Source organism: Pleurodeles waltl, chromosome 12 (genome assembly GCF_031143425.1).
Source record: "Pleurodeles waltl isolate 20211129_DDA chromosome 12, aPleWal1.hap1.20221129, whole genome shotgun sequence".
NCBI lineage: Eukaryota > Metazoa > Chordata > Amphibia > Caudata > Salamandridae > Pleurodeles > Pleurodeles waltl.
Window position 1 is genome coordinate 595,378,979 of NC_090451.1, and position 23,953 is coordinate 595,402,931.

Consider the following 23,953-nt stretch of genomic DNA (forward strand, 5'->3'; position numbering starts at 1 on the left):
GAATTAAGGGTACAATGGACAAAAATTTGATAATAAGGCCCAGTTGTGCGTCAAAAATTTTACCGCCGGCTGACGCCATTCCAACGCGCCTTGCGGGAGCCTTATTTATGGAATGACGTTAGCCGGCGCTGCGGACTGGTGTGCGTAAAAAAAAATGACTCACACCATGCAGCGCCGGCTTATGGGAAAATGGGTTGTGCGTCAAAAAATGGGGCAAGTCAGGTCTGAGGCAAAATTCAAGCCTCAAACCGGATTTGCGCCATTTTATTTTACGCCCACCCTCCATTGACATGACTCCTGTATTAGCAAAGACAGGAGTCATGCCCCCTTGCCCAATGGCCATGCCCATGGGCATAGTGCCATGTAGGGGGGCCCAAATCAGGCCCCCCTATGCTACAAAAAAAATCGGAAACAAATACTTACCTGAACTTACCTTTACTTCCCTGGGATGGGTCCCTCCATCCTTGGGTGTCCTACTGGGGTGGGCAAGGGTGGCAGGGGGTGTCCCTGGGGGCAGGGGAGCGCACCTCTGGGCTCCTTCCGAGCCCACAGGTCCCTTAATGCCTGCCCTGCCTGCCTGACCCAGGCGTTAAAAAACGGCGCCCATCAGGCTGTGCGCTGTTTTTTAAGGCCCACCCCCTCCTGTGCGTCAAAATGACATCAGAGTATAAATATGGGGCACAGGCCTTAAAGTCATTTTTTGGAAGGGAACGCCTACCTTGCATATAATTAACGCAAGAATGGTTCCCCCTTCCAAAAAATGACGCACATGGTGGAATTTTGATGCCCGCGGGGTCGGACGTCAAAGTATAAATATGGGGCAGAGTTTGCACTGATTGTGCGTCAGAATTTTTGACGCACATTCGGCGCAAACAGAGTATAAATATGCCCCTAAGAGCGAACTATGGTAGGATCATGACAGAAATAACTGACAAGGTCACACAATGGATATCTCTGCCTCTGTCTCTGGCTGGTCGTATTAGCCTAATGAAGATGATCATACTCCCTAGATTGCTATATTTGTTCCTTAATATGCCGTATTGGCCTAGGTGTGCCTTTTTTCTCGCACTACACATGCAAATGATTAGGCTAGTGTGAGTGGGAAAGCAGCCCAATGTATGCTGGGAAACCCTCACTCTCCCCTTTTCACAGCGAGGCATCAAAGCACTGAACTTTGAGCTAAACTAACATTGCGCACAAGCCCATCACGCAATATATTGGTCTAAGCCCGCTCTGTACCTGCCACACTTGGTGGTGGAGGAGGGTTATATGGCCACACTCCCTCCAACATCATACCTGGGAGTGCAGCTACAGTTCGCAAATTCCATGGATTCTACAGTGGCATGCACCACGACTGCCTGCATGGAAAGCTTTGGCGTGGTATGCCGAAAAGGCTATGCTTCACTGTCCCTTTCGCCTGCTCTCCCATAACCCTTTACTCTGAGTCACTCGAGAAACAGCATGTAGAAAACTACTGGATTGGCTAAATGTTAGATCTGGCATCCTTGGCATGGTTTCCTCTGTCTTTTTGCCTCTGCTTCCTGTGTATTTTTTACTGTGTGATGGACTTTGTTTTTGCTGGTTTTGGTACTCTGGGCACTTTACTACTACTGACCAGTGCTAAAGTGCAAGTGCTCTGTGTAAAATGTTTGTGTAATTGGTTTATCCATGATTGGCATATTTGATTTACGAGTAAGTCCCTAGTAAAGTGCACTAGAGGTGCCCAGGGCCTTTAAATCAAATTCTACTAGTGGGCCTGCAGCACTGATTGTGCTACCAACACGAGTAGCTCTGCAAACATGGCTCAGACCTGCCAACAAGTGTTTGTGTGTGCAGTTTTAAACTGCCAATTCAACCTCGCAAGTGTACCCACTTGCCATGTCCAAACTTTCCCCTTTTGCACATGTGGGCACCCCTAAGGAAGACCCAAGGTAGCCCCATGGACAGGGTGCATTGTATTGTTAAAGGTAGGACACGTAGTGAAGTGTTTTACATGTCCTGACAGTGAAGTACTGCCAAATTCAGTTTTCACTTTTGCAAGGTCTATCTCTCTCATAGGTTAACATGGGGGCTGCCTTTAAATTTAAATATTTTTTTTAAGTGTAGTTCCCTTTGCAGATAGAGATGTGGAGTTTGGGTGTCTCTGAACTCACAATTTAAAACTACATCTTTGTTGTTGGTTTTTAGATTGTCTTTTTTTCAAAGTTCCACTTTTAGAAAGTGGCCATTTTCTTGCTCAATCGTTCTGTGCCTCTGCCTGCTTGTGTAGTCCATTTCTGGGTCAAACTGACAGTTTGGCTGTTAGTCAATCTCCACTAGACAGTGACACAAAAGGAGCTGGGGTATAGCCTGCGTATCCTGGTGAGTCTCCTGGGCTAGAGTGGGGAGGGAGGAACTGACACTTACATCTGAAAGAGATGTGCTGCCCTCACACAATGCAGTCTCCACCCCCTGGTGTGTGTCTGGAGCCAGGTCTGGGCAAGACAGGATCTTGTCAACAACAGAGACTTTCCTTTGAAGTTTGCAGATAAGGGTATAAGTAGTGGACCCAAACCCCCAGATTTTTAGATTACTTCTGGACTCAAGAAGAACCTTTGCCAATGAGAAGAGCTGGAGAAGGAGTACGGCCCCTTTGCCTATGACTGTACTTTTTTGGGTTGGCCTGCAGTTGCTACTTCTGCCTGAAAGAGGACAAAGACTGGACTTTGTGGTATATTCCTACTTGTTGGTTTGGACTGAGTTTGTCCCCTGTTTTGAAGTTTCAGGGCCATCAAAGAGTTACTCCGCCAGCACCTGGACTCCCTTGCTGAGACTCCTACCCTGCCAAGTGATGCCCACTCCAGTCCCTGGGCCCTTGAAAGGTAAAGATGGTGGAAATAAGACCGAAATCCACACACAGAAGCCGTGCTGGGAAAAATTGGATGCACCACCTGTAACGCAGCTGTAAAAACAACGCACCACGTGCATCACAGCTGAGAAATTGACATATTACCTGTATTGCGGCTGGAGAAGCAACGCAACACCCGCTTGTGGCTGCTAAAATCGACGCAACCCCCACGCAAAACGGTTCCTCCTCATTGTTTTCTCTTTTTAATTTTAAAATTCAGAACTTTACTTGTGTATGTTGGGTTTTTGTCATTTTGGTCCTGTATGAGTTAGATAAAAATTGGCTATTTTTCTAAACTGGTGTTGTGTCCATTTTGTAGTGTCTTCACTGTATTACTGTATTCGTTGGTACACATACTTTACACATTGCATTTGAAATAAGCCTGACTGCTTGTTCCAAGCTACCATGGGGTTGAAGAGGAGTTATTTTAAGTATGTGTCTCCATTACCCTGACTAGAGTGAGGGTCCCAGCTTGGACAGAGTGCAAACTGACTACCAACCAGAAACCCAAGTTCTAACACTAAACTACAGCACATGGGGCGATCTCTTTGTAAATGGCATATTTAAAACTACGGAGCAGTTTTTTGCAGAGTCCCCCCTTCAACGCTAGATATATTCCTCTATAACAGGCTCCGGCTTAACGTGAAAGCATCTACCCCAGAGTTACGTTACGAGCCACCCAAGCGGAATACTTTACATATACTGATGCAAATGCAGACACTGAGGCAATTGGTCTCCACATTATACTATACTGTACAAATCAAGGCACCTGTCTGAGCCATCGAAGCTCGTGAGATATGGCAGGATGAGCAGGGGGTGGACCTGAAGGATGACATCTGGAGGGAGTGCTGTGCTCATACTGGCCGGGTCTCATCCAGCATCGCCTTCCCATCTTCCATTACTAATTTTTACACAGAGTCTATTACACACCTCATAGAATGTACACATATGGACTGAGGGAGGACTACAGATGTCAGAGATGTACCATGGTGGGTGCAGACTTCTTGTATTTGGCTTTGGATTGTGGCTGCATAGGCAAATACTGGGGTGATGTAGGCATTGAAGTAAATGCTAGATCTAGAGTTCCATCTCACACCCTTGTTAGCCTTACTTGGTTACACACAGAAAATTAAACCAAACTCTATGAGATGTACAGCCTTGGCGCTGCTGCAGGCTAAGAGTAGAATTGCTTGTCACTGTGGGAGGTGGCGAGTCCCAAAATTCAAGGAGTGGCTGGTGGATCTCATCTATTGTAATGAACAGTTATCAGCATATGCAGAAACCTTACCTTTATGTTCCATGTCGCGAGATATTTGGGAACCATTGCACAACTATCTGTGCGCACACCCGGATGCCCCCTCACTCCCGCAGACGGCTAATTTCCAACCCCAATAGAATGTATGGGACTGCTATTGTGATGGGATGCTGGGTGGGTGGGGGGAATTTCATAATGTGAAATGTTGAGACATGAAAAAGAACTGGATAAGATATCTATAGCATCACTGATCTATTAGATGATGCACTATAGAGGGCTGATATCCGCATCTTAAGGTTGTTGAAAAGACTGGATGAAGGATAGTAGATTTCTCTAGTGGAGTGCGCCTGTAATGCCAATTTAAACTGGGGTATGTTGATGACAATTGTTACTTGCCAATACATACTAGGATTTCTTTAAGTCAAATTAAATAACTGCTAGTTGTAATTAATATGTAACGCCTATTTGCTTGCATGTTTGTATGTTCTTGAAAACCAATAAAAACATTTTTTTTAAACTGTAGGGGCTGTTGCAGGATGATGATAAGTCTTTGATGTCCCTGAGACTTAGAACAGGGGGCAAGCCAGCATGACCTTGTAGTCACTCTGGGTTCAAGCGAGATGGATCCAGTCCTTCCGCAGCATGACAGAAAGTAGCAGGCAGCAGGGCAGCACATCAGAAAAAGCAGTTTTTCTAGAGCAGATGGTCAGAGTGGCAGTCCTTGTGGTGGCACAGCAGTGCTTCCTCTTGGCAGAATTCTTCACAGGTCCAGTAGTATACTGAGTTGGTAGTATCAAAGGTCCAGTGCTTTTTCTCAGTTGTGCCTTTTAGGTGGGAGTGACTTCAAAGAATGGTATTTGAAGTGCACAGAGACCCTTTCTTCCTGCTGTGGGCCAAGACTCACTACAGGTTGGTATGCAGCCCTTTGTGTGGGGACGGGACACAGCCTATTCCGGTGTAGTATGAGGCTTTGCCCAATTCCTCAATCCAATCCTGCCCAGCAGGTTGATGGCCCATCAGTCACCCCTAAACCCCTTTGTGTGTGACCATATAGAAGGAATGCATAAAGTCCAACTGCCACCTTTCCCAGACATGTATTGCAAACAGGCTGCAGGCACACAGGGCTAAGAGCAGGAAAATCCAAAATATCTAAAAGTGGCATTTTAAAAATGATAACCATAAATCTGACTTCACCAATAAATAGGATTTATCATTACAATTCCATAGTTACTAACATGACAGACCTACCTCTTCCCAATTAGGTATTAAAGCTTATTAAATGTGATAGGGAACCCCCAATGTCCTATGCGAGGGGTAGACCTCATAATAGTGAAAAACAAATTTGGGAGTTTTTCACTACCAGGACACATAAAATTAAAACGTATATGTTGTACTTTTTAATTACATAATACCCTGTCTTGTGGGCTACTTAGGACCTACGTTTGGGGTGACTTATGTAATTAAAGGGGAGATTATGGCGTGGCATGGGGTTTTACATGGCAAGCCGACATGGCAATGGGACACTGCATTCAGGCTGCAATGGCAGGCCTGAGACATGGTTACAAGGCTACTTACATGTGTGGCACAATGAGTGCTGCTGGCCCATTAATAGCATTTTATTTACAGGCCACGGGCATATCTACTGCACTTTGGTAGGTTATAAGTACATTAAATATTCCAGATACGTATCTACCAATCAAACCAGATTTTAGGGAGAAAAAACAAGCACTTTATTACTGGTTAGCAGTGCACAGAGTCCTAAGGCCAACAAAAACAAATTCAGCAAAAAGTCGAGGGAGAAAGGCAAAAGGTTTGGGGATGACCCTGCAGGAAGGGCCATTTCCAAGGTGACTCATACTTGAAAAATCCAATCGATTGATATGCAAATAGAATTAAATAAAGTAGCAGAAAAATGCAGCTAAAAGCAAAATATTGCGCTGTAAAATTTGACAGATTGTGCTGCAAAATCTCCTGCTTGTGGAAGAATGGAATGTCATCACACATAGTGAAATTAGCCAATAGGTATAATGAGCTGACCAAGTGCCCCGTGCAATATGCTGTAGTCAGCAAAAGAACAAATGCAAATGACACAACAGCCTGGCAGTCCTAGTAGTGGCACAGCAGTCCTTCCTCCTTACACAGTTCTTTACTGGTCCAGTAGTGTGCTGAGTTGGTAGTATCAGAGGTCCAGTTCTTATACCCAGTTGTGCCTTTGAAGTGGGGGTGACTTCAAAGCAGGGTCTTTAAAGTGCACAAAGGCCCTTTTTTCCTGCTGTGGCTCCAGATTCACTGCAAGATGGTATGCAGCCCTGTGTGTGGTGACAGGTCACAGCCAATTCAAGTATAAGTGTGAGGCTGTGCCCACAGCTCCTCCCTCCCGTCCTGCCCAGCAGGTGGATGGCCCATCAGTCACAACTAATCCCCTTTTGTGTGTGGCTGTCTAGAAGGAATGCATAAAGTCCAGCTGTCACCCATCCAGACATGTATTGGAAACAGACTGCTGGCACACAGGGCTAAAAGTAAGGAAGTGCAAACATTTCTAAAAGTGGAACTTTAAAAATCGTAACCATAAATTTGACTTCACCATTAAACAGGATTTATCATTACAGTTCCATAGGTACTAAATATGACAGCTCTACCCCTTCCTAATTAGGTATTACAGCTTACTAAACGTGATAGGGAATCCTCATTGTTGTTCTATGCGAGGGGTAGATCTCACAGTAGTGAAAAATCTGGGGGGTTTTCACTACCAGGACATATTAAAATAAACTAAAAAATATATGTCCTGCCTTTTAATTACATAGCACCCTGCTTCATGGGCTACTTAGGACCTACTTTTCGGGTGACGTATATGTAATGAAAGGGGAGTTTAAGGCTTGGCATAGGGTTTTACATGGCAAGCCAACCTGACAGTGAGCCAATGGATTCAAGTTAAAATGGCAGGCCTGAGACATGTTTAGAAGGCTACTTACGTGTGTGGCACAATGAGTGCTGCAGGCCTACTAGTAGCATTTAATTTACAGGCCATGGACACATCCAGTGCATTTTACTAGGGACTTAGAAGTACATAAATATGCTAATTAGATATATGCCAATAAAACTATGGTTTGGGGAGTGAGAACAATTACTTTATCACTAGTTAGCAGTGTGCAGAGTCCTAAGGCCAACAAAAAAATGAATTCAGCAAAAAGTGGAGAGAGAAAGGCAAAAAGATTGGGGATGACCCTGCAAGGAGGGCTGTTTCCATCAGAGGAGGGCTGTTTCCATCAGAGATCATGCAGTATCATCTCCCAAGGTGACATTCTTCAAAAATCCAAAACAATAATATGTAAAACTAATGAACTGCAATTAAAAAAAGTAGCACAAAAATGCAGCTAAAAGCTAAATATTGTGCTGTTAGACGGTCATGCAAATGTTCCTGCTTGTTCAAGAACAGAATATCATCACACATTGTGAAATTAGCCAATAGGTATAATGAGCTAACCAAGTGCCCCGTGCTCTATGCTGTAGTGAGCAAAAGAAAAACGAAAATTACACAAAAACAGACCAGATAATGAGGAGTACGGACTAAAAACCCCTACAACTAAGAATATTATAATATAATTTGTTAAAATCAAAAGGTCTTGGCGAACGTCAAACCGAGAAAGCTCAATAGTTAATGTCAGACCATAAAAGCTCAACCTAAAACAAAAAGTACCATGAACTACATACTAGGCTTCCTCTTGTGCTTGCAGTACAGGAACCCAAGTGTGACTGTGATAGCGATGATAGCCAGTGGGATGAGAGCGGCTGTCACTGTGTGGACGGCACTGTGCGTTTCTGCAAATACAAAATATTGGTACATGATTGAGGGGACACACAACACAACAGGGGTATTGTAAACCTCTGTTAATATAAACATATTGTACAAACATATATATATGCGCTACAAAGTAATCATTTTGAGGGAATTTCAGGTAAAACAATTGTAAGCCGAATTTGACAGGTACCATATACTTCACTAGATACAAATTAAGGCTGCATCACTGCATAGTCCAAAGGTACAGATCAGGTCTAAGAATGCCATTTTTACAGGCTACACCCACATTTGCAAATGAAAATTTAAACAAACATTGCCAACGGCATTCATTTCTGTTAGTGTACTTGCAGTATGTGTTTTTCATAACCTTGACTAACACGCAGAAAAAGTAGCGCATGGAAAAGAGTAGAGATGCTTACCTCCACACACATTGATTCATGAACTGCCACTATACGTGCTGTTCATCCTCCCTGACTGTGAGGAGTCATGTGTTGTGGCCACATGCCCTGTCTCTATTTTTGTTCTAGGTAAACTTGCACATATGCTGGCCATACTTTTCTGGTGTTGCCTGGTGAAAAGCTTTACACAATACAAAAGGGCAAATTGTTGGAACCTTCGAAGCGCAGAGAGGTAGCAGATGTAAGGGGCTACTGCAGAGCCAAGGGATGTCATAAGGCAGAAAAGGAGTGGTGTGTGCGAAAGCAGAGTGCACTGTGAAGAGTGTAGGATGAAGACAAGTTCCAATGATTGCTCAAGGGAGAAATGCAGGATGCAAGGCAGAGCACCCAGAAGCCCCTCAACTGATTGAAGCTTTGTTGCCAGTGCTAGTAAGCTGAGTGTGACTTTTCCTGGGGAGCATTCTTCCTCCCTATGTGCACTTATTTTCCTGTTTATCCTTGTTGGACCTCATTTCCCTCTACCAAGTCCCGATTTGGCACTGAGTTTGTGCTCGTCGTTATTCTTGTTGTCGAAGGTGGCAAAGGCGCGTCCCGAACCACTTCTCGGGTCCCCTGGCCTTTGGTGGCTGTGATGATCTCCAATTTCTATGCGTTATGTGTGCTAGTGAGATCCCTGAGCATGAGATGCTCCTGCTTGGTCGTTGTGTGCACTTTTGTCCTTGTAGGCGAACATTCTTTACTCCCCTGGAGTGAGACCCCTTTTTGCCCATCTTCGGTATACTGAACAGCTCTGCCTGCTGATGGAGTATTTGATCCAGTGTCATACTATGTGCAACATTTAAGGCACTGTTCTAGCAAACTAAAGGATAAAGCAGGTTCCTCGGACAAATAACTCTTCACTGCAAACACTGAGACACTGCTGTGCTGTAATCTATCCTCACAGGATTCATTCTTCATATTGTGTGTTTTCTCTGATATTGCTGGAAATTATAATCAGCTATTGATAACTACAGTGTTACAGGAAGTCAGTTTCAATGAGAATGTGGTCACACACCCCATCCCCCAACATCGTGTTCTCAAGCAATTATGAAGGGCACATCATTCACGATCAACTAGTGATGAGGAGGCATATGTATTGAGAGTAACATAGCTGCTCAGTATTGCTTTTTTTTTTCTTCTAGGATATTTTATTGCTTTGTTAATTCGTGAGATTGTGTTGTTTGGTTGCTGTTATATGATCTCTTTATAGAAAATACCAACACTAGCTAAATATTCTATCTTTTTTACAACTACTTTGACCTATGGGTTGTCTACTCTACCAAACTGAAAAGTAAGAACACTTGAGAGGCCAACTTTCTTTTGCAAACCAAGGTGATAATGTTGTAGTTTGTGGGGGGCACTTGATATTTCCTCTTTCGTAAGGTGGGAGGTCCCTGCAACTTCTGGAACCAAATGGGATCAAGAAAAAAGGCCTACAGGACGAGTGATAAAACAGTTGAATAACTGGTTTTCCAGGATGCTGAAGGCACCACACTGTCAGAGTTGGTCAATTTCCACAGCCCTCGCAAAAATCCAAAAATATGTCCTATGCTGGCAAGTGAGCACTATATGCAGACACACTGTGGAAAGTGAATCAGGCAGTCAAGAAGGAACGGTTCTACCGTCGTTCTCATTCCTCTCAAAAGGATCACCCAACGTACAGATACACAGATGTTGACCATTCCCACTTTTCAACTATGACCCTTAGATCTTGGAGGAGGTCTAGAAAATGCCCAGGGAGGGGAACACTGCATGTGCCTGTCTGTGCTTGGAAGTGGAGGAGAGTACAAGCACGGCATTATTCCTGCAATGCTGCTAGATCCTTTATGGTGCAGCTTGCTTGCAGGAGGTGCAGCTCTTTCAAACCCCTACACATCAGCGAGACTAAAAGCCCTAGTTAGCAACAGTATGCAGTTGTGTTCGAGGGGTTGTTCACAGTCAGGGACTAATATGTGTCAGAGTCTACCTCTGTGATTAGGAACATATTGGCACGATAGGTCAACCATGCGTAAATTGGCTCGTTAACCTATTTGATTGCTGACTTGATAGGTGCATGTGTCATAAAAAGTGGACTTTTAAACCATATGTGTACATCATGGGCACAAGGTGAAAATGCCAAGGGGAAGTGGTCTTTCATTGTTTGTGCATGTTCGGTGCAAACATTAGAGAAAATGGTTGGTACAGGAGCATGCAGACATCTTCTTAGCCTCCAAAAATATTTAATTGCTGTTTGTCATACTCTGAACCTAAACCATAGCAGCAGCACCCCAAAAAATGATGTACTAAGGGACACATCCCGGCCATTAAATGGTCATTGATTGTTATTTACTGGTCATCTCCCTTCAGTGCATATATTGGTAGTACTGGGAAAAAATATGCGCATGGCCTTGGAGCAGGTCTTGCTCTTACCGAGATGGGCAAAGAGGCTGTCCGCAAGTAGAGAGCCCACATTTCTCTCTCTCTCTGTAAACCCATAACCAGGGACACGGATATTATGCAATTGTGCGGCCTCAACGATGTTTGCATAGTTATAGATTTGAAGCGTTTGCCACATAATCCATCATGTGCCACATAATCTGCAGATTTTTAAGAAAGACATTTTTTTTCTGCCTCAAACGTTTCAAAAGTTACTAAAAATGCAGGGACATGTGTTGCCGTGCAGTGAAAGGCCCTTTGTAAAGCTGAATCTGTCACCTTTTTGTTGCTTATTGCTATATTTGGGTATTAAAATGGTACTAAAGTGATGTAACCAATTCCCAGACAGAGTTCCAAATTTAAAAAGGACGAAATACTTCAGTAATACTGTTACAAAATGTGCCACATTATGCACCATAATTAGCATTTTCTTGCTGCATAATTTACTCAACCCAGACGCATAATTTGGCCCTCTTCAGCTACATAATTCCAGTGGCCCTGCCCTAACCAATGAACAACTGCCAAATATTTCTCCAGTAAAGCCTATGTTGAGGTCTCCTAACCAATTCAAGGTCATTACAATTTCCAATCACTAATAAAATGCCTTTCCACCTCTCAAACTGAGGCCCATATTTATACTCTGTTTGCACCAGATTTGCGTAATTTATCTTGGCGCAAATTCGTCTCCAACTTAACAACATATTTATACTTTGGCGCTAGACCCGCCTAGTGCCAAAGTTATGGAGTTTGATTCATTTTTTGTACGTGAAAACCTACCTTGGCTAATGACATGGAAGGTAAGCGTTCCCGTGCAAAAATAACTCTGAGGCATTTGCGCCTTATTTATCCGACAAAATGACGCACAGGAGGAGGTGGGCCTCAAAACATGGCGCCAAGCAGGATTTGCGCCGTTTTTTAACACCAGGGTCAGAGCAGGCGTTAAAGGACCTGTGGGCTCATTTCCATGGAGGAAGACCATGGAAGCAGTCCACAGGTGCCCTTCCCTGCACCCAGGGACACCCCCTGCCACCCTCGCCCATCCCTGGAGGACACCCATGGATAGGGGGACCCATCCATGGTGAGTGCAGGTAAGTATAGGTAAGTAGAATTCAAAAAAACTTTTAAGTGGCATGGGGAGGCCCAAGTTGGGCCCCCCTACATGCCACTGTGCCCAATGGCCATGCCCAGGGGACAGAAGTCCCCTGAGCATGGCCATTAGGCAGGGGGGCATGACTCCTGTCTTTGCTAAGACAGGAGTCATTTCCATGGGGGTTGTGCGTCAAAAAATGGCGCTAGTTAGGTTAGAGACAATATTTCTGACTCTAACCTGACTTGCACCATTCTTTGGCGCACAACCCCCACTCTTCCCTTCACCTTCGCTGCACGGTTGGCGTCATTTATTTTGATGCTAACCAGGCCACAGCGCCGGCTAATGTCATTCCATAAATAAGGTGTCCGGCTGGTGCGTTGGAATGGCGTTAGCCGGCGGTAAACTTTTTGACACAAATCTGCGCTAACGCTGATTTGCGTCAAAAAGTATAAATATGGGCCTGAATGTTTACACTGGGGCACCCCCAGTTTTGGCCCTGCAGACTGTGGTTATGGGACAAGGACATTTTTGGTAAAGGAATACTTTTTATCACAAGTTCTTCAACATATATACACGTTTATTACTTACTCAAGTCCAGAATAAAATACTAAAATACACTTTTATGGCAAATATTAATGGAACAATTAGTTATTGTACAGTTCGACTGTCTTACGCTTTGCACTTACCACTGCCCTAGTTTTCTTTTGAAGTGATGCAGACAGGTTACAATGACCTTGAGGCCTTAGATAATAGTAGCAATGGTGTTGTAAAGTGCCAAACATTACCAATATTACGACAGTAAAAGTATTGCACTGGGGGTATGCATTAGTTTTCTAAGAATGCTCAGTATATGTAAAGAACTACCAACATTGTGCTAGGGCAAGTGTTACACTAAAAGGGGACACTGGTGTTGTGAGAGGGCCTTCGATATCTCAAGAATTGCCCCATTATGCCAATGCAAGTACTATGCAGGAGTATTACGCACCTTTAGATTTGTCCAATAACCTAGTATCCCTGAGTAGCATGTTCATGTCTGTACCGTTACTTATTAATTCCTTACTGCATGTTTAACATTCATCCCATCACTCAGTAATCCTTAGTGCATGTTCAGATTGACAACATAAATCATTAATCTTGAATGCTTGCTCGGATTTGTACTCGGGAATCCTGCACCATTACTTGCAAAACCTGGATACATGTGCACATGTGTACCATCACTCAGTGATCCTAGCACTTGTTCAAACTTGCATCAGTCAGAAATCATTCGAACATGTCATTATCCAGTAACACTTCCACATTCCACTTGCAAACATATCAACAAAAATGTAAAATTTGATAATATTCCAAGGCATTTTAATACATGAATGCCATAGTATTTATGAAGATGTCATTACAACCGCCCTTTCTTTCAGTAACAGTGAGATTATTTTATCTTTTAATTCCTCCTTTTGCGGTCAACGACACAAGGGTGCAGTGCCACAGGTCATTACTAGAGGCTCCTCAGAATTCAGGAGAACGGTGTAACACCACAATTGTTTACTAGGTGCCCTGGAGTACCCCACCCTAGAGCTGACAAGCAGTCAGTGTGCTTATGTGTGATATTTTCATGTTGTAAGTGTACATGTATGACACTGGTCATTGATGTGTGACTCCTTGAGTGGCACTTTATTATAAAAAGAAAAAAAGAAGAAAGCAAGCACATCATATAATGAGAAAAGCTTGAGAAATTACTGCAATGTTTCTTAACAACGCTTTACCTTTGATGAAAAGAGACGTGGCGCTCAGCAACTATGAAATGGCCACATCTGATAGAGCGGTCCGTAGTAATAATTTACCTGTGTTCGGACGCTCTTTAGGCCGATGAATCTTTTGACTTAGTGGGAACTCTTTGTACTCTTAATCGATCGGTCTCATCAAAATTCAATAATCAATAACGAACATAAGCAACACCTTGATCAACATAACACTTAACAATTAGTCCAGAATACATTTCGGCGAACCCTGACCTTTCAGTCAGGAATAACCACACCAGTTTATTGCGAAGTTAGTGAATTTATTTCCCTATATTAACAAAGCTAGCACGATATAAATGTGTCTCAACACCAAATGATAAACATAAATGAACATTAATAGCTGTCCATAACGTCGAAACAAGTGCAATCTATGAAGCATTTGAATCACGAGGCATTCGATAATGGCAATGCAAATCACTAATACGATAATCTGTAATGAACTAATTGCATACATTTAGTCAGCATAACAAGATCTCAAATTGCATCATGCGACATATGGAATCCTCGTCTAACCTCAAATTAGCATCGGCATGTGGGACTTCATGCAAAAACAATTTAGCAACATTAATTTAGAAAAAACTCTTAACTAGGGATCTTACCAAAAATCAGCAGTTGGTTACCTAGAAACACAATGCAATTTTACAATTTCTTTTCATATTTACCAATTACGATCAGCATACAAGGAAGTCTTCGTCTCACAGGTACCGTTCTTCGGTCATCATGGGTACCGTTTCGATCAGCATGGGACGGGACAAAAGGGCAAGGGTGGACGGGGCAAATGCCTCACGGCAGCAAGGTAAACTACTACTTCATGCGAAGGGACAAATCAAAGTTAAAGTCTCTAGGGCAAGAATCATTTAGTCTCTTTCTCTCGATTAGAGAAAGCATCAAAGTCTCTCAAATGGCGTCGCAGCAAAGTGGGCCATAATAGCTACGAAGTCAAAATGGCGTAGTGTCCGGGTAATGGCCTTTGATAGCGCAATGGCTACCTTCTTCTCGTGCACCTGATTTTTATAGGCAACAGTTCGAATCCAGTAGGGTCTCCATTGGAGGGTTCATAGGTTAGCTTCAAATTGTCCAATCAAAAACGACAGTTCTCAAGCTTTTACTTAAGCATACATTATCCTTGGAGATGGGTAAGCAAATTGCAACATAGTATACCAATTAGCTCACTTTCAGAGCCTCCATTGTCCGCACCTGCAAGTCGACCTTGAATTAAAGAGAAAATATGCCAGGCTGGCACTAACTTTAAGATAAGCATGTGAACGGTTTCTGTGGAAAAGTACAGCTTCAAGCAAAAACACACGTTTATTAGCACAGTGGAAAAATACGAGCATCTAAACCGTGAGACCAGGCAACTAGGCCAAAGCCTCCGCTAAAGTAATGCTAAGCTAAAACATTTCAAACAAGCAAATCGTAGCACACGTTTATGATTATGTCGGATTAGTGCAATTCTAATACACCACGTTATATAAAGCACGCGTATAAATGATGGCAAACTACTCTGAGGGCACATTTCGTCCCCGTAAAATCTTTATTAGTTCGGTTAAAGTCACACATGATTATTTCACACTATGTTTAAGCGTTAATAAATCAAAACCTTCATTTTCTGCTTCATCAATCCCTCCTCTGATGACTACTTGTCATCACACAAATTTAGCCCACAAATTTTATTCCATTAAAATTCTGTCAGTTCCCTTTTCCTTTTAGTTCCCCTAGTTTGCGCTTTGTATTCTTCTGCCATTCTTTTCATAATTTTCTCTTCTTTTCTTCTTTTAATTCTTTCCATAATCATTATTATTCCCCTTTTTATTCCCCAAATTCCAAATACACAAATTATTACTATTAATATTCCTTCTATTATTTTCAATAATATTCCATTCCAAATTCCCCCAATCCAATGTCCCACTGAAGCAAGTCCTTTTCCAACCTTCTCCCACACTCCTGGTTCTTTCAATTCCTTCAAATCTGCACTTTCTTTTGTTAGATTAGCAAGCATAGTTTTAATTTTCACACTATTATCGGGTATATAGGTACAACAGTGTCGGGCACCAATCATTTTGCAAACGCCTCCATCCTTTGCTAAAAGAATGTCTAAAGCAAGCCTATTTTGAAGAGTCATGGCTCTTTCCGCTGCAAGTTCAGCATCTATCAGGATTATAGCACCTGAAAACTTTGTCAGCATGTTATCCACTATAGTAGACAACTTTCTTATCTTGATGGAATTCAACACAACTCCCAATGAAGGAATCATGGCTCCAAATATATCACCTACCACAGCAGCTGCGGTCTCTCTCTTCTGGATACGATGGGATCCAGATGTCTTTTGAATCATCGATACGTCATCCAGTTGATAAACCTTTGGGAACACTATACCCAAATAACATCTCCCCCACCATCCCTTTGGAAGACGATAATAGGCATTATACCCACAAATGTAATATACACCTGGAATGACAGGGTCAAGTCCGTTCATCATGAATGTCCATTTGGCCTTAAAAATAAACGTATGTTTACATTCACTCGCTCCTACAAAAATGTTGTCATAATAAGATTCTCCTCGATATATACAAAATTTCCCTACATGCCAAGCATCTAAAGCTATTTTCCCTTGTGTCTTTATAGCAGCAAAATCATAATTATCTACTGAAGTCCTCTTATGTAGCTCTTTTTCTAATTTCGCCTTCATTTGTGCCCTTCTATCACCTGTGCGATCTAAAAAGCTTATTTCTACAGCAGAGACTGAGCAAGTAAGGTTCTCCCTATGAGCATGAGCCGTTTCAAAAGGTTGCATTGGCTCGAAAAATTCCCTCATTATTTTAGCATCCCAATCTTTAGCAATCTGGCTTAGCTGTGCTATTATAGGAACATAAGCAAAGGTAACATCATAGTTCGAGTAAAAATACTGTATGTTAGTTTGACCATAAAACATAGACATTACTATACTACATGTAATCCCGTATGTAAGAGGCATGTGGTGATATGTCACCCCTTCCTTCACTGATGTCGGTATCTGCGTACACACATAACAATCTTTCGCATCCATAGTTTCAACATACTCTGTTAGCAAGCGATAGAAAACGTTATACGAAAGCTCTTTCTTATCGTGCAAGAGCCTCTCATCCAATGCTAGTCTTTTCAATGGTGTTAGTTCAGTGGCAGTAACAGGAGCAATAGTAGAAGCCTCGATATTCTCACTTTCACCCTTTCCATGCATTCCAAACACAATTGCCATTATTATTATTACACATGTAATTACCAAACCTATACACACATATTTACAATATTTCTTTCTGTTATTTTGCGTAGCGTACCTAGTCATGATCTGTATAGAATCAGAGAGCTAGAAGCCCCTATAAAAGAAACTATTTAGCGACTCAGTTACAGAGCTGAACGAGCGCAATGTTCACGCCGTCTTCTTCAAAAGGCCAGTCACTTATCGGTTAGCAGCATTTGTCTCAATTCGGCAATAACTCAGTCTTTATCTGTTTAGCAAGTCTCATCCGGTTTAGCAATGTCTCAGCTGGTTGTTTCTTTCACGTTAGATTATAGCGAGCAATATCATTTATTACTCTTTCAATCGACAGAGTCTATGAAACTTTTCTTTTCTATTGGTATCTCTTCTTCTTCTTCGTTCTCGATGCTTAGAGATACAAACTCGTCAGTCCAATCATCATTGACTGCATATGCCCATTCAGGACCGGAATATCTCCTGTTTGGTATCCTTTTCCTTTTCAATTTTGCTTCTCTTTTCGACTCTGCTTCGCTGGCACTTTCCTCTTTTGTCAAGTCCTTTTCCTCACTTGACGATTGTTCCACGACAGTCACTTCCTTTCTCTTCTCTTTCACTTTCGGCCTTCCTCCGTCGTTCAAACTTTCTTTACCCCTTTCTTTTATTGGTGAGATACTTAGTCTCCTCTTTGCACCATGTCCATTTGATGGACCTGCGATCTTTTCTGTGGAATCTTGAACCTTTTCGTTCCGTTCTGCCTCGTTCCCTCCTTCTGGGGAATCAATCACGTTCTCCTTTTCTTTTTCTGTATCGTCTGCTTCTGGGAAAGCCCTCCTCTGATCAGGCTCTCCTGCTTTTTCACCTTTTTCGAGCCCTTCGTCACCGTTACTTTCTTCAGGCTCTTTATCACTTTCAGCTGCTTCAGGCTCCTTGTCACCTTCAGCTGCTTCAGGTTCTTTGTCACCTTCAGCTTCTGCGTCGCTATCTGAACTTTCTCCTTGGTCTTCCCCAAGTGAGTCGGACTCTTCGCCCTCCAATAATATCTCTCTCTCTCCTGCTTCTGCCTGTTCGCCTTCAGTTCGGTTTTGTTCTGTCTCAGCACTCAGCACTGTTTTGTCAGGCACTGGTAGTTTCAGCGCTTCAACTTCCTCATCTGTGGGACACAACACCTTCTTTGTGTGACTGGCGTGAATCCAGTTGGGAACCCCCGCACACTTCACAGCGGTAGTTGTCGTCAGGATCACTTGGAAAGGGCCTTTCCAACGGGGTTCCAGACACGATTTTCTCACGTGCTTCTTTACCACGACCCAGTCACCTGCTTTCAGTGTGTGTCACGGACCTTGGATCGGTGGCAAGGTGGTCGCTTCCACCTGGTGAGAGAAAGAGCGAACCACGTCAGCCAGTCCTTTGCAGTAGTCTAACACCATATCATCTGTAATATTCAAAAGCATGTTTGCGGGAACGGCAGGAAGTCTCATAGCCCTGCCCATGAGTATTTCATGCGGAGACAATCCAGTCTTTCTATCAGGAGTGTTTCTCATTGACATTAGCACTAAGGGCAATGCGTCAGGCCATTTCAAATTTGTCGATGCACATATTTTTGCCATTCTCGATTTCAGCGTACCATTCATCTGCTCCACCAGTCCTGAGGCTTCAGGGCGATAGCTACAGTGCAGCTTTTGCTCAATGTTCAGCGCTTCGCAAAGTAACTTTATCACCTCGTTATTGAAGTGACTTCCCCTATCTGATTCTAAAGAGATCGGGAATCCGAAACGTGGTATCAACTCCCTCAACAATAGCTTTGCAACTGTAAGGCTGTCATTTCTACGTGTGGGGTATGCCTCAATCCAGTGACTAAAAATGCACACAATCACCAACACATATTTCAGACCCCCATGCACAGGCATCTCAATGAAGTCCATCTGCATTCGACTAAAAGGCCCGCTTGCCCTACCAATGTGACTCACGTTCACAACTGTTCCCTTTCCTGGGTTCATCTGCTGGCAAGTGACACATCGATGGCAAACTGCTTCTGCAGCTTGACGAAATCTGGGGTTAAACCAGTCAGTTTTGAACAATCTTATCATGGCATCTCTCCCTAGGTGAGCTTGCCCATGATAGAACCGCGCAAGCTGTGATAAGAGACTATTTGGCAAAACATATTTTCCCTCATGTGAAACCCATAACTCGTCTTGTCTCTTTATACATTGTGATTTAATCCAGGAATCTCTTTCATCCTCCCTGACATTATTTTGTAATGCTTTTAGTTCATCTATCGTATCTACAACCTTCAAGGCAAATGCTTCAGCCGGTTCGAGTTCTGGCTCATTTATCGTATTCCAATCATCCCTTAGTAATATACAGTTCAAGGCACAAAATCTTGCGACTTGATCCGCATATGCATTTCCTAGAGACACATAGTCCTGTCCTTTCGTGTGAGCACTACACTTTACCACTGCAACTTCAGCTGGTACTTGAATGGCATATAACAATTCCCTTATCCTCTCCCCGTTCTTCACTGGGGATCCTGAAGAAGTCAGGAAACCTCTCTGTGACCATAGTTGTCCAAAGTCATGCACAATCCCAAACCCATATTGACTATCAGTGTAAATGGTGACTTTCATCAATGCAGACAGTTGACATGCTCTGGTAAGGGCTACAAGTTCTGCTACTTGTGCAGAATAGACTCCTTGGAGCCATCCCGCTTCCAAGACACCTGTTACAGTACATACAGCATATCCTGCTTTCAAAATCCCCATCCCATCTCTTAGACATGAACCATCAACAAAAAGAATTTGGTCATTTTCATCAAGCTTGGTATCCTTGATGTCCGGTCGGGGTTTTGTGCAAAATTCAGTCACCTGAAGGCAGTCATGCTCGACGTCTTCAGCGTTCTCAATTTCGGCATTTTCTCCAGGAAGCAAGGTTGCTGGATTCAACGTAGTGCACCTTTTCAGTTGCACATTCGGTGAGCCCAGAATTATCGTTTCATACCTTGTAAGTCTTGCTCCTGTCATGTGCTGCGTTCGAGAGCGGGTCAAAAGTATCTCAACTGAGTGAGGGACCATGACTGTTACTGGGTGTCCCATCACTATTCCTTCACTCTGAGTGAGGCTGATACCAACTGCTGCTACGGCGCGCAAACACCCTGGGAGTGCTGCTGCGACCGGATCCAAAGTAGCTGAAAAATATGCTACTGGTCTGTTTACGCCACCATGGGCTTGAGTCAAGACATACAAAGAACATGCATCACGTTCATGACAAAACAATGTGAAAGGCTTCGTGTAATCAGGCATACCTAAAGCTGGAGCCCTACACATGCATTCTTTCAATTCAACGAAAGCATCCATCTCATCTCCTTTCAGCTCAATTTCATCCAAAGCATCCTTCTGGGTCAATTTCAGTAGGGGCTTTGCTAGAGTCGAGAAGTTGGGGATCCACTGGCGACAGTATCCCACCATTCCCAAAAACTTCCTCACCTCCCTCCTTGTCTTTGGTGGACCCATTTGTAATACGCTTCTTATTCTTTCCTTCATTATTCTCCGTGACCCTTTCTCTATCTGGTGACCCAAGTATTTCACTTTCTTCTGGCAGTACTGCAATTTGGAAGGAGACACCTTATGTCCATTCCTTCCCAAATGATTCAACAGAGCAATGGTATCGGCTGTGCAGCCACTTTCTGTCTTTGATGCAACCAGTAAGTCATCAATGTACTGTACTAGGGTTGACTCGAATGGCAATTCTAATGCTTCCAAATCTTTCTTTAGAATCTGATTGAATATCGACGGTGACTCAGAAAACCCTTGAGGAATTCGACACCAACTGTATACTCTGTCTAAGAATTTGAAACAAAAGAGGAATTGGCTGTCCTCATGCAGAGGCACAGAAAAGAATGCTTGTGACAAATCGATGACTGAGAACCATTCGGCATCGCAAGGAATTTGAAACATTATCACAGCTGGATTCGGTACTACTGGGCAGCACTTGACTATGATGTCATTTATTTTCCTCAAATCCTGCACGAGTCGGACCTTTCCACTCGGGTTTATTAGTCCCATTATTGGTGAGTTACATGGACTGCTTAACACTTCTTTCAGTACCCCCTGCTTTACAAATTCGTCAATAAGTTGAGCAACTTTCATGAGGGTATCTTGTGGCATGTGGTATTGTGGGGTCTGGGGAAAGATTGCATTGGGCTTTCACTGTTACTGGCCCCACACAGGCCACGGGTGATCTGGTGCTCTGTGAAAAAGGTTGGTCTGAGGGGGGTAACAGTTGGGCATTAATACTCCCAAGATCGCAGCAGGGCCAGAGCCTATAGGCAGGTGCATACACTGCACCCACAGCTCAATGTACAGCACATTTCTAGTTCCCTGGGGTTAGGTGCCTATATATCCTGGCAGGAGGCAGCCCTATCCCGCTGTGCGTTCTGTGCTTGGGCTGCCTGGCTTCTCATTCAAAGCCCTCAAACTTCTAGATGTTTGCAGCCTGTCCCTCACTTTTCCTCCAAATGAGGATTCTCAGTGAGGCCTGCTGCCTCCTCCCCGCCCCCTTCTCCACAGGCGTAGCAAAGGTGTCATTGTTCTTAGTGCGGGCAATGTTGTGGGGTTGGAGTTAATGAGGTAGCAGCGAAGCATTTATTCTTTCTGATTGTCAAGCTTTTCACAAAATCGATGACTCACTCTTTTACAACCCCACCTGCCCCAACCAATATTTCAGACCAATTTCAAATTAAGAATACCGTCCTTTTATAATATTTTCTATTTTTAGGTCGAGCGCCCAACCGCTTTGACCTGTTGTAAGTCTTGTGGGCTTTTAACTATGCCCACCTCACGCACATCACTTTCACTCGTTCATGGACTTGCCTTTCAAAAATTCTTTGTAATCATTAGTAAATGATTTACGTTTGTCCCTCCTTGGGGCAGTTTTGTTACGCTTTGGACACCTTCCCTGTTACATGGATAATTGCACGATTGCAGAAACGTTTGACTGTGAGCAAATTTATTTTTCTTTTTGTGCCTCTCCTTCGCTCTGATGCTCATGACGACCATACCACTTTGAATCAGCTCACTTATGTCAACAGTTTTACTTTTCATTTTCAATTCAAATGTCAAGAAAAATCCAGTTAGGAATTTACATCGCTAATAGCTCAGTGCTTAATTTGTAAACAAAAACGTGCCGGTGCCCAAAGATATCCTCTTAAACACGCGGCTGCTGCAAGTAAATGTGCAAACACGGAATACTGAGGCAGCGTAATCTTGAAGCCATCTCGGGCGTCTTCAATCCACTTAAAGCCACTCCTTGTCCTTTCAGCTCACTTTTGCAGCTTTCTGCATTCTCCCATTGTGACGCTTTCCCATATAAGTCTTGCAGCAATGCTTGAGGCAGAAGAATAAGCGCCAGCCTTGAAAAATAAGTGCCGGTGCTCCGCACCGGTAACAACAAACACAAATTAAGCACTGTAATAGCTCTAACCCAAGCAAATGCGAGACCCGCTGCATTGCAAATGCTTCTTTTAATTGTCATTGTCATGGTCGTTTTGTAAATGTCTGCAGTTTGTGTAAAATGTAAAGAGATAATGCGAAGATAAAACGTGTTCAATATACTTCTAGTTGCTAGTCTATTCTGAGGGCTGGTTAGGATTTTGGTGTGGTGACCAGAATTTTAAGGCCAAAAACGGTGACATTTCACAAAAATAAAAAGGACTACACTTTTACTTCAAACGAGCACACAGAATGGCAGCGCTCATCCCCACAGAATTACAGAAGAGGCACTAAGAGCATGAATAAAATGCATTTTGTAAAGCCAGTATCATGTCGGCTAAACAAATTACTTTCTGATAACACTTGCTTACTATCTCTTCTTTGGAAAACAAAAAAATCACCTCCCTCAGTTTTCAGACGACCCTCTCTAAAACCCAGGACATGAGCTAAATTTCCCGAAATCTGCCGGGACAGCTGGTGAAAAACGAGGACTGTCCGGGCAAATGCAGGACACATCATCACCCTAGAATTTGGAATATTGTTGTCACTCAGGCGGAGGACGAATGTTGGTCTTAGAACATGTCATTGGACTGCTTCACGGTTACCTCATGGTTTGCATATCTGACCTCTTTTCCTAAGGTTGTATTGTTTTCAGATGGGCTGCTGCTGGAATCTCTGCTCCCTTGTTCGTAACAGTATAGGTGCATGTCTCAGGCTGTCACTGGGCAGAGGGAGGTAGTCAGGAGGACGGATATATTAGCAGTCTAAGCATGACTGAGGGAAAGCCAAAGTTGCAGAGACACGGTGGAGAAGCTGCTGCTTCCTGCCCATTTGACCTCATGGTAGACACACCCTCCTGTTCCTATTGGTGTTTTTGAAACACACTGGCCAATGCTAGGCATGTTTTTTCACAGACTTTCGCCTACCCTGCTTCTGGCTAGCCCCGCCCTTGGTAGGACATTCTTTGCAGGCCCCTCATTGGTCCGGCTTCCCCTTCCCTTTCCGTGACTTGAGCACTATATCTACTAAGATATGGTGTTCTTCAGCTCTCTCCCTGTACTGGCTCATTAGAGATTGCCTGGGGCCAATGCAGGTCCTGCGTTACAGACAGGATTGTTTTTGTGCAGGATGGTATACCTTTCTGCAAAAAAAACAATCCTTAGGGGAATGTTCCTCTTTCTAATGCACCCCACATAGAACGAGTGTTGGACCTGGCTTTTTGACAGGGTCATCCCCAAACTTTTTGCCTCCTTCCTCCTATTTTTTCTGACCTGTTGTTGTTGGCTTTTGACCTCTGGGCACTTTACCACTGCCAACCAGTGCTAAAGTGCATATGCTCTCAGTGTAAATTGTACTATTGATTGGTTTATCCATGATTGGCTATTTAATTTACTTGTAAGTCCCTAGTAGAGTGCACTATATGTGCCTAGGGCCTGTAGATTAAATGCTACTAGTGGGCCTGCAGCACTGGTTGTGCCACCCACTTCAGTAGCCCCTTAACCTTGTCTCAGGCCTGCAATTGCAAGACCTGTGTGTGCAGTTTCACTGCCACTTCGACTTGG

At 43.4% G+C, this 23,953-nt stretch overlaps 1 protein-coding gene across 1 annotated transcript in view; it reads right to left on the minus strand.

Moving 5' to 3' along the window:
* Positions 1 to 23,953, minus strand: part of LOC138267159 (Fc receptor-like protein 2) — a 387,267-nt gene that overhangs the window by 85,152 nt on the left and 278,162 nt on the right. The window contains exon 5 of the mRNA XM_069216010.1: positions 7,854 to 7,961. Coding sequence (XP_069072111.1) covers positions 7,854 to 7,961 — 108 coding nt within the window. The remainder of the gene's footprint in view (positions 1 to 7,853; positions 7,962 to 23,953) is intronic.